The following is a 15,218-nucleotide window of genomic DNA, read 5'->3' on the forward strand; positions in this document are numbered from 1 at the left end:
AAGTAGAGCCATAAAATCGGAAGATATTTGCTTAGTGAACCTCCTGAAAGACTATTGAGATAATCAATAAATGAAACAAGATAATAATCATCTTCTGATTTATATCGATTGAACAAGGCATTTAAGACTTCAAAGATATCAGATTCTCGAACGTTAGAGTTTCCACTAGGAGGGAACAGAGGGATGAGAAGCGAAAAGAGGCTCACAGTTTCGTTGCTCAAGTCTATGATCCTTCAGTTTTCGTTTTGAACGGTTCAGATACGTAAGGATGGATTTTGATTTCAATCATCGAGTTGGGAGAATGCCAGGTACAAGAAAACCAATGTAGTATTGCCCCTTTACAATACGATTTCACTTGTGCGTCTCTTTTTCCTATTAGGATAAAATATCTATAGTATTTTATAAAACTACATCGTAACACTGAATTCACCTTACACCTCTCGCCAAGTAGCTAATGCTCACGTGATACTCGCCTAAATCTCTGCTTTTTCGATTGATCAAACATGAAGTACATGACCTAGCACAGAATGTGTTCCTCCATTAAATACAGCAGATAATCCGGCATGGTGTAGTGGCTAGCATTTCCGCCTCTCATTGAAAGCTCTCGAGCTTCAAAAAGGTCGCGGGAGACCGGGGTTCAATTCCCCGTACCGGAATGAACAGTTTTTTGAATTTCTAATTCGCTTTGACGTACATTTTGTTCACATAGTGCTTGCTGATCAGGGACCAAACTTCGCTGAAACGACGATTCACTGTAACACACTCAATGATTGCTCCGCCGACCATGACTTGCCCGGAATAGAATCAGTAGATCCCGTCCGTTAGGCCGGGATCAATCCATTAAAGTTTTTGTTTTTGCTAATCCACCAGGAACCAGTTTATCACGCGGGACAGAAAACTCAGCAGTCACTACTCGTAGGTCCGAAGTCAGTATCAGCTTTGACTGCCCGAGTCAAATAGGAGACAATGAAGTCGTTCTTTTGATAATCTCATCTCAGCAGTTCCTCATGCAATATCATCAAATCTTGCTGTGGCAAAAACATTGATCCATACGAAGAAAAACTTTAAAATGCGCGATCGATTATGAGGTCAAGATTCGATGTTCATGATCAATGTAAAAGGGAATCGATTTTTGATATCCAGAAGCCAGGGATATCCAATGTACCACAAAGTCTCAGGCGAAGGTTTGACTGGACGGATAGATGCATCCTACATAGCATTGTGAAACGACACATCGATTCCCTGGTAACAACAATGATTCGAGATTGTTTTGCGTGGGCCGGAGTTCTTCGGGTAGTGACCGTACTCTCTTTTCTATTTTCTGAGAAAGAAAACTTGGTGTGCTGCATTGCATGCCTGTTAGCGGATCTACGAACACCTGCCGTGTGGCGTGATATGTAGGCTGAGCATTGCATGTATCCGTGCTGTACCGTGTATATGCAAAAGGATGAGTGTTCTCGGCATCGGGGAGTTGGAGTCCACGAAACGGATTGAAATCTGATGGACATACATGGCGCCGGAGTTCTCGTCGCTGTCATCAGTCGTTGTGATTCAAAATTCTCATAGGCACAAATCACACTTGTAATCCGCAAAATCGTGGTTAACTGTATGTCGTGCGGTATCATTAGTCAGTTACATGGAAAATTTCTATAAAATTGAGGTCATCGACATGGCCGTTCATATATTCATGACCACTTTTTATAACCTTTTGTGGATATTGAAAACCCAAAAAGCTTGTTCGAGAGAATGTTATGAGAAAAATCACACCTTTGAGTGATGGCTGGCTGGTTTCCCCCCACTTAAATATCTCATTTGCCGAAAAGTATGCATACAACCGTCTTGCATCCTTAGCTCCTGTCGTCTTCAAAGCTCAAACACACCATCCAAAGTCGAAATCTTAAACACTTTCAGATGAAAACGGAGATAATACTACACAATAGTTGTCTTCTTGGTCACTCCCAGAATACTACTTGCTGTTATGGCCAACTTGATAGAGTAGACCATTGAGCTGACTGACTTCTTTCAGTGTGATAATGTTACATGCTAACCGCTGACAACCCCAAGCAGCCTTCCCGCGACAGCCCTCCCTTAATTTTAGATGGCCTGCAATAACCTGAGTCATTTCATATGCTTATCCGCATCTGCTGTCATACGCATCTGGCTGGTGCGCCTGGTGATCATTGGGTAGCAGAAAAATTAAGCTCTAAATCATACTCCGGCATTTGCTATGCTCTGCTATTCATGCAATGAAATGAGAGAATGATCGAGGCAGTGGTCATCAATATGCTATAAAAGCTCGGGACATTCGGGAGTGGATACTCAATCAAAAATTCTTAGGCATATAAAGGTAAGTGCCAGCCATGCTGAACCGTCTTGCTTTGCTTTTTGTGCTTGACACAATACTTTTTTTCCATTTCCAACATTGGAGTATGCTTTTGGCTTTCCCGAAAACCAATACAGTATCTCGGAACATAATCCCAACGCTCTTCAATATCCGCACTATCACCATCACGTGGCTTCGATATCGTCCAATCATGTCTTCAACACAATCTTCACGAGAAGGAAGCTTCGAAAGAGAACTCCGTAGCACACCTTCGGCTCCTGGAAGAGACAGTCAAAGCTCTTCACCACTCGCCCGAAATTCCAGTGGACTTCCGGATATTTTGAGGTTACGGGTTTTGGCCAGTCCAAAAGAGTCCGATGCAGAATGCTGGGAAAGGATGTTGGCATTGCAGAAGGAGTATCACTGTTATCAATCTGCAAGATTGGAAGCAGCTGTAGAGGCTTTGGAAAACGGTTGGCTTCTTGAGGAAGTTCCTAGACGTTAGTACAATCTTCAACTATGATGAATCTCCAATATACATGCTCACACAAGCACAGCATCTCGACTTTGCTTAGATCTTATTAACGATGGTTTGAAGGCTCAAATTCAAACATTTGATACCCTCCAAAGAGACTTGGTACAATAAGAGTAGGCTTTGGTTGCATCGCAGGATCTATATCTGTTGAACAACGACCAGATCATAGTGTAATAGGTGGAGAGAAACCCTGGAGAACGGGTTCCATTCATTGGCGAAAGCCAGCGAATATTGGTATTTTAGCATTGGCGTTATGGAATGGGCAAACTTGGGCACACGATAATATTGGATGGAAATCGATACCCACGGTCTGTAATTTTGCGTTCTTGAAGGCTCATTTATAATTCTGGAGGATAATGACTCCAGAATGGCAGGGCGTTAGATGGGGCCATATTTTGATACATAATATAGAATTATCAACCATAGATGGGAAATATATGAGAATCGCCCAAAATTGATGAATCGAGCAATGACTCTCATGCACTTGAATTGGATATAGTAGGTGCATGTATTATTAACATGAAATGGAAAGACCTGGTGTGTCATATCACGTGCCATATGTGTTAGGCAAGAGGGAGTGAAACCCGGTGGTGATTTTCCAAACGAGCAGCAAAAGTGTATTCAACTTTCCTACGCATTGGATTAGAGCAACTTTCTGCATCAGATATTCTTCTCACCGATCACACAATGATCCTCTGTGAATGGATTGAAAATGATGCAGGAATAGAATATCCAAACTCGAATGACATTCAATGCTTTTCCTTCTCCGATCACTCATGCACACCAATATCGTAATGGGGCGTTACAGAATATCATTCGGTTCTTACGGGAAATTAATCTCAGGTCCTCGCTATGGTTCAGCTTCTCTGAATTACAACTTGTCTACGGCTGATCACATATCTTACATCAACCTCCCGTGGTACATATCCGACCGTTCTTTCACTGCCGTATGACTGCAACCCGGTCTGATTCCGAGTGGAGACTATGTTTTCGGGTCAACTACCTTTATCTTTTCATACCTGACTGACAATATCCCAGTATCGACATGATGAGCCGCCGCGCAAAGTTGGTCTCAATTGATTATCATGATGATGCCGGTTTCTTCTCGACCGATTATTCCATACCTATCAGGAAGCCCAATCAACGTATCCTTCGTGGGGTGGCACATAAATACCCGGATATAGAGCCTCGGTTCGGTACGTGGAACGGTACCACAAATGGATACTTTGGCCTATCTTGATCAGTCTTTGTGCCAACAGAGAATGGATTGTAGGGAGGAACTTGACACTCCGCTCTGGAATCAAAACTGCCTATCCTTCTATCTATTGCAGCAACGAATTTGAAGAAAAGGATCTACAACTCAGCCTTGCAAGATGACTCGTTGCTGCGAGCCCCTGCGAAATTCATGATCGACCACCCACATGTTCTGTGACCCCCACGTATCCAAGTACATTTACTCTGTAGGTACTGTCAAATCTTATCGTGACCTCGGGACCATTTACAAAAATTTGAAGCAGAAGTCTTCCAGAGTTGTTTGAATGAATCAAACACGAGACACCTACCCGAAAGCACACCAAACCAAAGATCCTTCCAGACTCTCGAAGGATCTTTCAATAGTTTGAATAGGAAATGGTACACGAAGGCTCATTTTGCGAAATAAAACGGAGGATTGTTTGGATACTGCCAATCATATACTCCGCATGCAATGAGACATCCCCCAGCAGCATGGCATTGATATTGTCCTGTAGATAACCGCAGAAACGCCTCGTGGCGAAATTGATCTCAACAACGAGTTCTTCTCATCAGTGAGCTTTTTGAGTCTTGTATTTCTTCAACCCCGTCAGGGAGATAGTACAGCTCATTTTCAAGTCATACACAAACATGATCTGTCATATCAACGCAGATATCTGGAAATCGTTCTTGCCGTTTAGATGATTCATGCTTCGCAACGCTCTTCTATTGTATCGTCATATACAACATTGTTTCCGTCTAGACAAGCTACAAATCCCGGGTCTACTTACGACTTGAGTAACCCAAAAAAATTCAACCACAGCGATACTGCACAATGCAGATACATACCAAGACTTTAGATCACCTTGGTAATACTATACACAAATAAGGCTTGTCTCACTCAATATTTGCTGTCAAATAAACTTTGATAAGGAGCCTCGTCACCACGCTATGCCTTAGCACCCGGACAAGATTGCAAGGATAGCGATAAACCTATTGCTTACTCGTTTCGATAGATTCAATTTATTGCACTATCAAGCAGTTCATGCGATTGAGGATTGCATCCAATGCACTGAAACCCACTAAATCTTCTCCAGGACTTTCTATCTCACCCACGCGATCAATCAAAAGTGGAATATATGCCTTTTAGCTGGGGTTCTCTCAGGTTTTCGCCCCTCACCATCTGATCCTCGTTCCCGTTTTCGCACTGTTGCCAATAGATTACATCCAGCTTGTTATCACTAGCTTGTTATCTGCCAATTGCAACAACTCTACCTTTGTACTCGATCTTTAACAACTTGTTAAAATTTCTGAAAACTCTAGCCATGGAGTATAGAAGAAGTTCCATGGTTATGAATCGAAAGCAACAAGCTAGTACAAACCCTCAGATATATGCTAGCTTTGCCGGTGCTGGTGTCCCCCGGACTTCGAATGGAATCTTAGACGATATGCCTACAATGTGGTGGGATGAGGAAAGAATCCAAACCACTGTTACACGGCAATTTGTGTCATCAAAATTACGTCCAGACGAGCAAGAGCGTCTAGACGAGCCATTAGGCTTTGGCGACGGCTTGACCGATGACACGTATATGGAATGGATTGAAGAGAAAGCCAAAAAGATATTTTTGATCTTAGTGGAATTGGGCGTGCCAGATCAAATATTTGGAGTCATCGACGATTCTTGGGGCGATGATGATTTGCCAATACCCATGGACCAAGTTGGGAGGCTACAATTGACCTACGATAGGAACGAAAAATTGGAGAAGAAGTTTTTCCAGCGCCAATTCAACTACCTGCTTAGATATATTGCTAAAGGCGAACATATTTACTACGATGATGTAGAAGTGGTACCGCTGGAGCCAGTAGAGAAGAGACCCGCTAGATCAGTAACTAGTCTTCTGCCGAACAGTGTTGACCAAGTCCATTTACCTGGTAGGCCAGACACTGTCTTTCTACGCCGACGAGTACTCTTAGGCACTTCGCCAGACCGAATGCTACATGAGGAATTTCTCTCGGGCATTCAGGCAATGAAAGGTGTTGAACATACACATTTTACTTCCTTGTGGGCTTCTTATATACACCAGGATAAAGGCTACCTACTCTTGACTCCGGCCAACGTCAACTCGCTGAAATCTTTTCTCACAATAATACCTCAATCTTTCAAGATTTTAGCAAAGCAGGATCGCCGTATCCTCATTCTAAACTGGCTTCACTGTCTAGCCGGTGCTCTGTCTTTTCTCCATAAAACTGGACTTTCGCATCGTAACATAAAGCCCTCAAATGTGATGCTCGACCTTGACAATCATATATTTCTAGGTGATTCTGGTGTTTTCCCTACACAGCTCTCAACTGGGGAGAAAGGAGGATTTGATAAAGAGACCTACGATTACTCTGCCCCAGAACAGCACCATTATACAGCAACTTCTACATCCAGCCTCCCCAATACCCGGATAGTGTCGTCGCGACCACCGGCTTCTAGTCGTTCAGCTCGTGTTCCGAGTGAGTCTATGTCTCAAACCGCTTCAACGTCCTTGGGAAATGATTCTTCGTCAATCCATACCACTTCAACCAGCTCACAATCAGAAGGCTCAGGTCCGACGCAAACCAGGATACAGAGCAGAGTTGGCAGACATGACCCCCAAAAAGCAGATATTTTTGCTTTAGGGGCCATTTTCATTGAAATTATAACATTTCTTATGAAGCGAGCCACAAGGAATTTTGCCTCTCATCGATCATCTAAGAACAAAACTCCGGGTCGCGGTGGAGGAATGCCAGATTCCAGCTTCCATAAAAACTTGACACAAGTCGACAGCTGGATGAATACGCTTCTCAAAGACGCCACGAAAAAAGAGGACAAAATCTTTAGAGGTGTTTCTCAATTGATTGCGATCTCTCAAAGAATGCTCTCGCCCGAGCCAGATGAAAGACCATCAGCAACGGAAGTCCAAGAGAGGATATACGCCATTTTGACTGAGAACTGTGGCCTGAGAGATAATTCTGGAGAAAGCAATACAGAAAAAGGAGAAATACACTGCGAAACTCGAATTACAGAAGACCAGTGGAACTTTGGTTTCGATCAATTGCGCCTAGCAAGCCAGAGAGCCGCGGCAGAAGCGTGCGCTTCGGTGGCGGGTGATACAATGGCAAATCTACCGGTTGGAAATGGAGGCGTAATATATGGCGTAGAAAGAGTAGCAACGGTAGTGAATAATGGAATTCCCTTGTCGTCAATGGGAGGACGAGAAGGAGATCGCGTTAGTATCAATACGAAAACTAGTAGTGGAAAAAGTAGCGAGGGAAAAGGTAAAGGTGCTGGAGAGGGAAAAGCAAGACCTAAAGCTAAGGCTTGGCAAGCTCCCGTTTATGCCGGTATGTCTACGGATCAATACTAATCTAGCGTGCTTGCACTAACAATTGTCGTGCAGAGCTTAGTTTCGGCTAACAAACCCCTTTTATTGCTGAATCGCCAGCGATTCTCGATTGTGAATTGTGACTGTTGGAGGACTCTGAACGAAAAGAATGATGCAACGAATAAATTTTATAATGAGACTTAATAGTGGGAAGGGATGTGTTGGAGGTAGGTTTAATACAAACGGAGTGGGAATACTTAATACATGTGAATACTGCTGGCAATGGATAGGCTGGTGCAATAAACTTTAGTTGTGGGAGCTTTCTTCGGTTCTTTGGAATGTTCTGACAAAATTAATGGACGAGAAGGGAATGAAATGCGATATGAGATGATATGAGATGATACGATGAAATGCGACACGACAGAATTATCCAGCTGGAGACTGTTATTTCACACAGTGTCTTTTTTGTAGTATATACCAGCCAGCTTCTACGAAGCTATTCAAATCGTATAACACCATTTGGATGGAGACAATTGTACTATAATATACTCTGAGAAGGATCGGAAAGACGTTTTGAGATTTCAATCGAGTGCGAATCGATTCGGCGAGAAACACTAGTGACTCTACCTTTCTACCTTTTCTTCTCTCCAACTCTCCAACCTGAAGCCTTTCAAACGTTTTCAAAATTGAAATTACCGAATCCTTTGTGATTTCCATTAAAAGCAAACCAATTTTATCAATCTTGTTCAAGTAAGTGAAACAATCGCGTTAAGGTAAGTGATAATGTCTTTACTCTTCTATTTGATATTCCCCCTTGTTATCTCCCCCTTTACATCATATATTCAACATCAACAAGCGAATACTACTAGTAGTACATCTTCAGATTCAAATGTTGTAAATACACCTTTCGCAAAACACGAAAGAGTTAGAGAATGTACAAGCAGAGTTAAGAAGGAAATAAATCATAAAGGAGATTTAACTCAAACCAACGATGTTTTGATGCTCAAATGCTCTTTTAGTATACATTTACGTCTGAGGAAAAGTGCGTGCTATCAAAAACTTGGATGTTATGATTTTTGGGCCGTGTTTTGTGACTTTTTGGACCATAATCACTCTAGACAACTTATTGAACTGTATTATAACGTTGATTAGTTCTATAGATGAGGGAAGACGGCAGGGAAAATGACACTTGGGTGGGGCGCGCAGATAATCTGGTCAATACATGGACACGGAGATGAGAACGAGGTCTAAATGTGTGGTAGTGATATTGGAGCTCAAATTTAACCCTTTCCTCGTCCTCATCTTATTCAGTCCAAGATATGTGTGAATTGTAACCGTCTCATCTTATTCATTCGTTCATTCGATATGTAGGATTACTGCGAAATTTTACGCTCATTATGTATGCCATTTCGTCCGATATCCAAAACCCCAAAGTTATGATTTTCTTTCCCATACCTGTAAAAAAATTCACAATTTAGACTTATTAATAGACGCTCCCCCTGATACTTTTGTCCAATATTTCAGCTTGTTGAATCTCAAGTAATTTGGGACTCGGCTCACCACCCTCATCACTCTGTCCTCCAGCATCGTCATCCCCATCATCACTTTGATCTCCTAAAGCATCAGCCTTGACTCCCTTTCCCATCCCGTCCGATTTTTCTCTCGTGAGTTTCCGCGATAATACCGAGATCCCCAACCCGTTATTCCCGTTTCGCCCCTTCGCCAACCTTTTCCTAACATCTTCTTCTGCGCTAAATTCGGCATCGCTATTAGCACCACTAGCGCTTCCGCCTCCATCTCTTCCCGCATGGCGTATGCCAAGTAGATCATTGGGACTTCGAATGCGACTACCTAGTCGGTCTTCTATGCTAATGAAGCTGGGTGTTCCATCGGGACTGCTAACAGTTTCTTCGAGACTCTTTTGGACATCTAATTCAGGCGGCCCGGATTTTCCCCTTGGATCATCCTCGTCTTCGTCGGAGGAAGATTGCCAGCGACGGGCTGCGGGTCGACGGGCTGCGATTGTCTCTATATGCGTGGATGAAGCGGATGCCGAGGCGATTGGGCGACCGTTCAGTTGCATGGCATGCATGGAGTTTTCCTTCTTGTAGTAATGCTTCCCGTGGTCGCAGCCATTTGGGCAGCCACCCCATCTCTTATGTGTTGGTATTGGGCTAGAAGAACCTGCAGGAAAGCGACCGGCCCCTAGTAGTCTACTCTCCTTTTCTTTGTCCTTTCCAGAGGTTTGCCCACTTTCGGGCGTTGAGGAAGGTGTTTTGGTTGCGGCGGCAATCGCTAGACGCTCTTGCCTTAGTTGAGACCATGTGCGTAGTTGATTTTCTAGTATATACTTCCCGGAATCATTCGATTTGCGCATAATAAGGAACTCGCAATGATTGACGTTTCGAAGGTCTTCAAAGTACTCAACGGAGAAATGATACCATTTCATCAGAAAGACGCGAGACATAAGTCCGTGAGTCACTATCACCCATCATGTTAGGGATATTAAGTTGTACGTGAATACTAAAACATACCCAGAACGCAAACGCTTGCGAAATCATCATCCCCAAATTGTCTCCATAGACTCTCATTAAATCCACTCACCCTATCATATGCATCCGCCGCACTCTCTCCATTAGGGATCCTATAAAAAAAGTGCCCATAATCCGCTCTTTCTTGCCACATTCTCTCCATTTCCGCACTGCAAGGCTGAAAGTTACCAAAGTCCTGCTCACGAAGGCGGGGCTCTTCATATACTTTTATAGAGTGCCTTGGAAACGGAGAAGGGCTCGGTGAGTCGGAGGTTAGGGTAGACAAAATGCCCTCTGTAGTCTCGCGGGTCCTTCGATAGGGAGAAGTGAAGAAGTGGAGGGTATCATCTGGACGTAAGAGATTTCGCAATTGCAAACCAGCTTCATGAGCTTGTGTCCAGCCTTCGGGGGTGAGCTTTACTCGGTGATCGGGTATAGTTTGATGAATATCACGGTTCTCTGAATAGGTTAGCTAGAGATCGATAACAAGGCTGGCAGCCTCGTGAACGAGAGGATGGTGGGAACATACTGTTTCCCTCTGATTGAGCATGTCTAATCAAGATGATCATACGAGGTTTTCCCATATTGGCAAATTGAATACCATAACCTTCCGTTCCAGAAATTTATGCTTTAGCAGTAAGGAATATTTGAGGAACAGCGGAACGAAAGATAACGAAGTGCGATCTTGTATTTGTAAGACCAATAGAAAGGAGGCTTAAATCAGATTCTGTAACAACCTTGGAATGCCGAGGAAGGAATACCGTATGAGCTGTTTCAAGTTGCCACCCCTCTCCTAACGATCGTTCGTTATCGTCTTATCGTAAGGTAAATTTGATGTGACGAAACATAAAGATGGCATTTCAAAATTTGGCGGGCCTAGCCAGATCAGGCTGCAGATTAGTCAGGGGCTGGCGACAAGGCTGCAGAACCCCCAAATAAAACAAAACCTTATTAATCAAACCTCAAAATAGCTACCGAATAGAGCTGTTTTTCGCAATTCAATACAATATCAGCGCCGATATTACAATAAACCCATCCAGAGCGAAACGTCTTGGCTAACAACAGATAATCATCAGAGCATTTTCAACAATGTCTGAAAACATCCCCGAATCTATTCCCACCTCCGCCGACCCTCGTTCCAAGCGTCCTCTGAAACGTCGTGCGATATCTCCTCGCTCAGAAACTGCCTCTCATATCGACAAGTTGATGTCCGTCGGCTTACCCGAAGATGGAAAATCCACAGAGAAAAATGCTCTAGGCACGAGAATAACAGGAGCTGTTCCTGAAATTGTGCAGAATGTGCAAGGAAGTTCCGCAGGAGCTGGATCGGGGGAGTTTCACGTTTACAAAGCGAGTCGTAGAAGGGAATATGAGAGATTGAAAGGGATGGATGAGGAGGTTAAAAAGGAAGAGGAGGCGGAGCAATGGGAGAGGGAGAAAAAGGAGAGGGAAGAGAAAGATGCCGAAAAGACGAGGAAGGCTAGGGAGAAGAGGGAAAAGAAGAGACAGAAGAAAGGTGGTAAGGGCGACCAATCTAGCATTGTTGCCGGTGCGCAAGCTGGAAAATTCATGCCTAGGATTGATGCGAATGTTAAAGGAGATGATGACAATGAAGTATCTGGGACAAATACTGTTGGAGAGGTACAGGAACAAGTAGGCGTCATCATCCACGATGATGATTGATGAATAATTCGAGTCAGGAAAAGCTCAAATTCACCAGTGACTTTAGATTCCTGCACAGTCACAAGTTTTATAGGGATTTGAAAGAGTGGCCAAAAATGCTATATTGGCTTGATATCTATTCATTGTCATAAACAGGAACATGCAATCATTAACCGTGAGCTCCATGCTATGGCTAAAAGGGTATGATCAAACATATTATCATCACTTTTTTTATACACTGACATTGGAAGGTTTACTCCTCCCCACCGCCAGGTGCACCAGGTGCTCTTGCGGCTTTGGCGCTGCAAATATCATCGACTCTCAGGAGGAGGCAGGCAGACTGTAAATTAGATTAGTTAAAGGCTCGTAAGCTACTAAGCATATATCCACATACCTCAACTGCAGTCTTGATACTTTGTAATTTGACTGCCTCTGGCTCCCAAACACCGTACTCATTCATGTCAACCAAAGTACCCTTGTCACCGTCAATACCCCATGAACTTCCGCCCTCAGCATGCTTTGCTCTCAACGCTGTGAGGACTCTGACTGGACTCTGACCGGCATTTTGAATCAAGGTTCTTGGGATGACTTCCATGGCTTCAGCTACAGCCTTGTATGGCCATTGCTGCACACCCTCAATACTCTTTGCGAGTTGACCTAGTCTGACTGCAACAGCCATTTCAGTAGCACCTCCTCCAGGTGATAATCTGGGGTGAAACATGACATTTCGTGCAACGGCCATAGCATCAGCCAAGTTTCTGTCAATCTCATTTAAGATATCTTTGGATGGACCTCTCAGTAAGATAGTGCATGCCTTTGGCGATTCGCATTTAGTCAAAAACGTGAAGTATTCATCACCAATCTTCTCAATCTCGAAAAGGCCACATTGGGTTCCAACATCAGATTCCTGGAGATCGTCTACTCTATTGACAACAGTGGCGCCAGTTGCACGAGCTATTCTGTTGTTATCTGTTTTTCGGACTCGACGGAGTGCAGTAACGTTTCCTTTCATCAGGTAATGTTGTGCAAGATCTAGAACGGTTTAGCAAAACAAACTATAATGAGAGCAGTCAACATACCAGAGACACCCTTCTCAGTGATGACCAAATCTGGCTTAAGAGCAAGAATAGAATCGCACATAAGCTTGACCTGCTCCTCCTCAATCTGCAAAATCTTGTTCCAATCGTCCTCTTTGCTGATCTCAATGTTCGTCTGTGATTCTCCCTTCTTGTATTCCAATGTACAATCTAATAGGATAATTCTGGGGTTCTCGATTCTCCGTCTCATCTTTGGGTGGGTAATATCTTTGTTGAGCATAACACCGTCCAAAACTCTGCTGTCCTCGATCTCTCCACCTGGAATCTTTTCAACTCTTGCATAACGCTTGATGTCAACCTCTTTCTTGCCACCTCCGATCTCGTGAGTTACCGTTCGTACGGCCTTGAGTGCTAAGCTGCACATGAGTTCAGACCATCTAGAAACGAATTTTGTGCCGATTGAGGATGAGATGAGTTGATACATGGCTTTATCATCGTTGATATCGACTGGGAGGGAAATTTCTTCAATGATCTCGAGAGCGTCTTTCAGTGCGGCCTTGAAAGCGGAAATAATAACGACAGGGTGGATGTTTCTTTCTAATTGTGGAAGAGATTGTGCCAACATTTCACCAGCTAGAAATTGTCAGTCCCGTTTCTTACAAGTTCCTGAAACCTTTTCATACCAAGAATAATAACACTAGTAGTTCCATCTCCAACTTCCTCATCTTGTGTTCTGCTCAACTCAATCATGCTCTTCGCTGCAGGATGCGACACTTCAATTTCTCTGAGAATGGCATGTCCGTCATTTGTCAAAACAATACCGCCCATAGGATCCAACAACATCTTTAGCATAGCCTTTGGGCCCAAACATGATCGAATAATATCTGCGACGCTATTTATATGTCAGTTCCGGTTTGTTGAAATGGCGGGGTGCTCGGTATGTGCGGTGAAGAGCTCCTACGTTTTGGCTGCGGTGATGTTCGACATCTGAGCTTTTCGACCAGTTTGTCTATCACCACTCTGGGTGTCTAGAAGCTATAGTCAGCGTTCTGGTCGTTTCTTAAGGATGAGGGGTAGTGGGCAGAAGAGCTCCAAAGCCTTCGAAACTTACTCATTACTACTACAGGCGCCTGCATATTGGAAATTTTCTTGTATATCTGCTGTAAAGGGTACAAGGGTGGAGGGCCAGAATAAAATTAACACAACGTTTTCCTGTCTGGTGGAATGTTGTAGTGGCGTTTGAATAAGTTACCACTACTCTGCGCGCTGATATCGCGTCTCGACAAATTTATTGAGCACAGACCAATTTTAGATTTTCAAATATTGTCGTCGCCTGAAAGCATGCAACTAACCAACTAACCACTTCTCCAACAGCGCTCACATCACTCACGTAACTTGACTGATCTTCACAAGTGCAGTTTGCCAAAGTATTGGCATTCCATTGTTTATCACCTGACTCGCTACCAGTACACAATCTAAACAATGGCTAGTGCTATTTATTTGAACATCAACACAACGGGATAGCTCTTCCGATCCTTTCGACACTCATGCATATTCTACTTAAGTGTAGGTAAAGTCATATAGCTAAAACTGGGATACTCGTATGTGTACTAAGAACACTTCAGCGTTCTGCCTTCAACAGTATGACAGGCCAGTATTCCACATGCCACTGGATCTCTCCTTGAAAGATTGCTTCAAAAGATCATATCATCACTTCTCTTGCCTAGCTCAAATACCCTATCTGTAACCCGACAACTTCTCTCCTAGATGCTATCAATGCTCTTTGCATTCTTTCGGCGAATTGCCAACGAGCTACAGTGCCTAATCTCGAGTTTTGACCACACGGGTGAGGATACATAATCCTCAATTTTCAAAGATTGACAGAAAGTCAATTGGCTCGTTTCCATATGCTACATACATCACGGATGTGAATACCCTGTGGATATCCTACCAATACTGCATCTAAATTTTTCCTGGAGTGTAATTTTCAAACATTCGATCTCATTTTCAAATAATACATACTCAAAGTGACTATCTTTATCGGAAAATGGGCTGGTCTTAGGCAGGGGTGTTTGATAATCTGAATTCATAGATTGAATAGGTTGGTTGTATCTAAAAGCCACAAACTGTGCAGACTGTGCAGACTATGCAGACGTCAATCCAATGATCCAGATTCATCAATCAATTCAAATTATCTGGAGATTTAAAGCTTTCAATTGACAGGTTTCGGTCCGAACTATTGCACAACACGTTTCTGGACAGAATATGATAGTGCTTGACGCTATCCAAGAACGATATAAAAGCTCATCTTTAAGAAACCTTGCTTTTTTTAGATACTATCTCATCTAGTACCAGGCAGATAGAGGAATGTGATGTTGTTGCTGTATCGAAGCCAGCCTCGTTCTTCGCAAGTGGAGAATGCAATCAGCCGTATGCGAATCTATACTAGCCACTTCACCTCTTTGGGTCAGTTAGTCAGTTGGTCTTTGTGTTATTACATGCAATAGTACTTCCTGTAATCTTATTCCAACACCTGATCAAATGGGCGAA

General features: G+C 43.3%; 5 protein-coding genes across 5 annotated transcripts; 3 read left to right on the forward strand and 2 right to left on the reverse strand.

Annotated features, from left to right (window-relative positions):
- Positions 1-2,308: 2,308 nt before the first annotated feature.
- Positions 2,309-3,326, forward strand: EAF02_002994 (uncharacterized protein). The gene is made up of 2 exons (XM_038899042.1): positions 2,309-2,823; positions 2,881-3,326. Exons 1-2 carry the CDS (start codon positions 2,361-2,363, stop codon positions 2,967-2,969), a joined length of 552 nt encoding a protein of 183 aa, XP_038761330.1. The 5' UTR covers positions 2,309-2,360; the 3' UTR covers positions 2,970-3,326.
- Positions 3,327-5,413: 2,087 nt separating this feature from the next.
- On the forward strand, positions 5,414-7,530 carry EAF02_002995 (uncharacterized protein; the record flags this gene model as incomplete). Its single annotated transcript, XM_038899043.1, has 2 exons — positions 5,414-7,457; positions 7,514-7,530. 2 exons carry the CDS (start codon positions 5,414-5,416, stop codon positions 7,528-7,530), a joined length of 2,061 nt encoding a protein of 686 aa, XP_038761331.1.
- Positions 7,531-8,921: 1,391 nt separating this feature from the next.
- EAF02_002996 (uncharacterized protein) lies at positions 8,922-10,553 on the reverse strand (the record flags this gene model as incomplete). Its single annotated transcript, XM_038899044.1, has 3 exons — positions 8,922-9,919; positions 9,973-10,428; positions 10,499-10,553. 3 exons carry the CDS (start codon positions 10,551-10,553, stop codon positions 8,922-8,924), a joined length of 1,509 nt encoding a protein of 502 aa, XP_038761332.1.
- A 505-nt stretch (positions 10,554-11,058) lies between these two features.
- On the forward strand, positions 11,059-11,652 carry EAF02_002997 (uncharacterized protein; the record flags this gene model as incomplete). Its single annotated transcript, XM_038899045.1, has 1 exon — positions 11,059-11,652. One exon carries the CDS (start codon positions 11,059-11,061, stop codon positions 11,650-11,652), a length of 594 nt encoding a protein of 197 aa, XP_038761333.1.
- A 232-nt stretch (positions 11,653-11,884) lies between these two features.
- On the reverse strand, positions 11,885-13,804 carry EAF02_002998 (uncharacterized protein; the record flags this gene model as incomplete). Its single annotated transcript, XM_038899046.1, has 6 exons — positions 11,885-11,971; positions 12,026-12,663; positions 12,711-13,301; positions 13,352-13,560; positions 13,630-13,696; positions 13,780-13,804. 6 exons carry the CDS (start codon positions 13,802-13,804, stop codon positions 11,885-11,887), a joined length of 1,617 nt encoding a protein of 538 aa, XP_038761334.1.
- Between the last annotated feature and the right edge of the window lie 1,414 nt (positions 13,805-15,218).

This window comes from Botrytis sinoallii (assembly GCF_014898435.1).
Source record: "Botrytis sinoallii strain Bc 23 chromosome Unknown BSIN_004, whole genome shotgun sequence".
In the NCBI taxonomy this organism is placed as follows: Eukaryota; Fungi; Ascomycota; class Leotiomycetes; order Helotiales; family Sclerotiniaceae; genus Botrytis; species Botrytis sinoallii.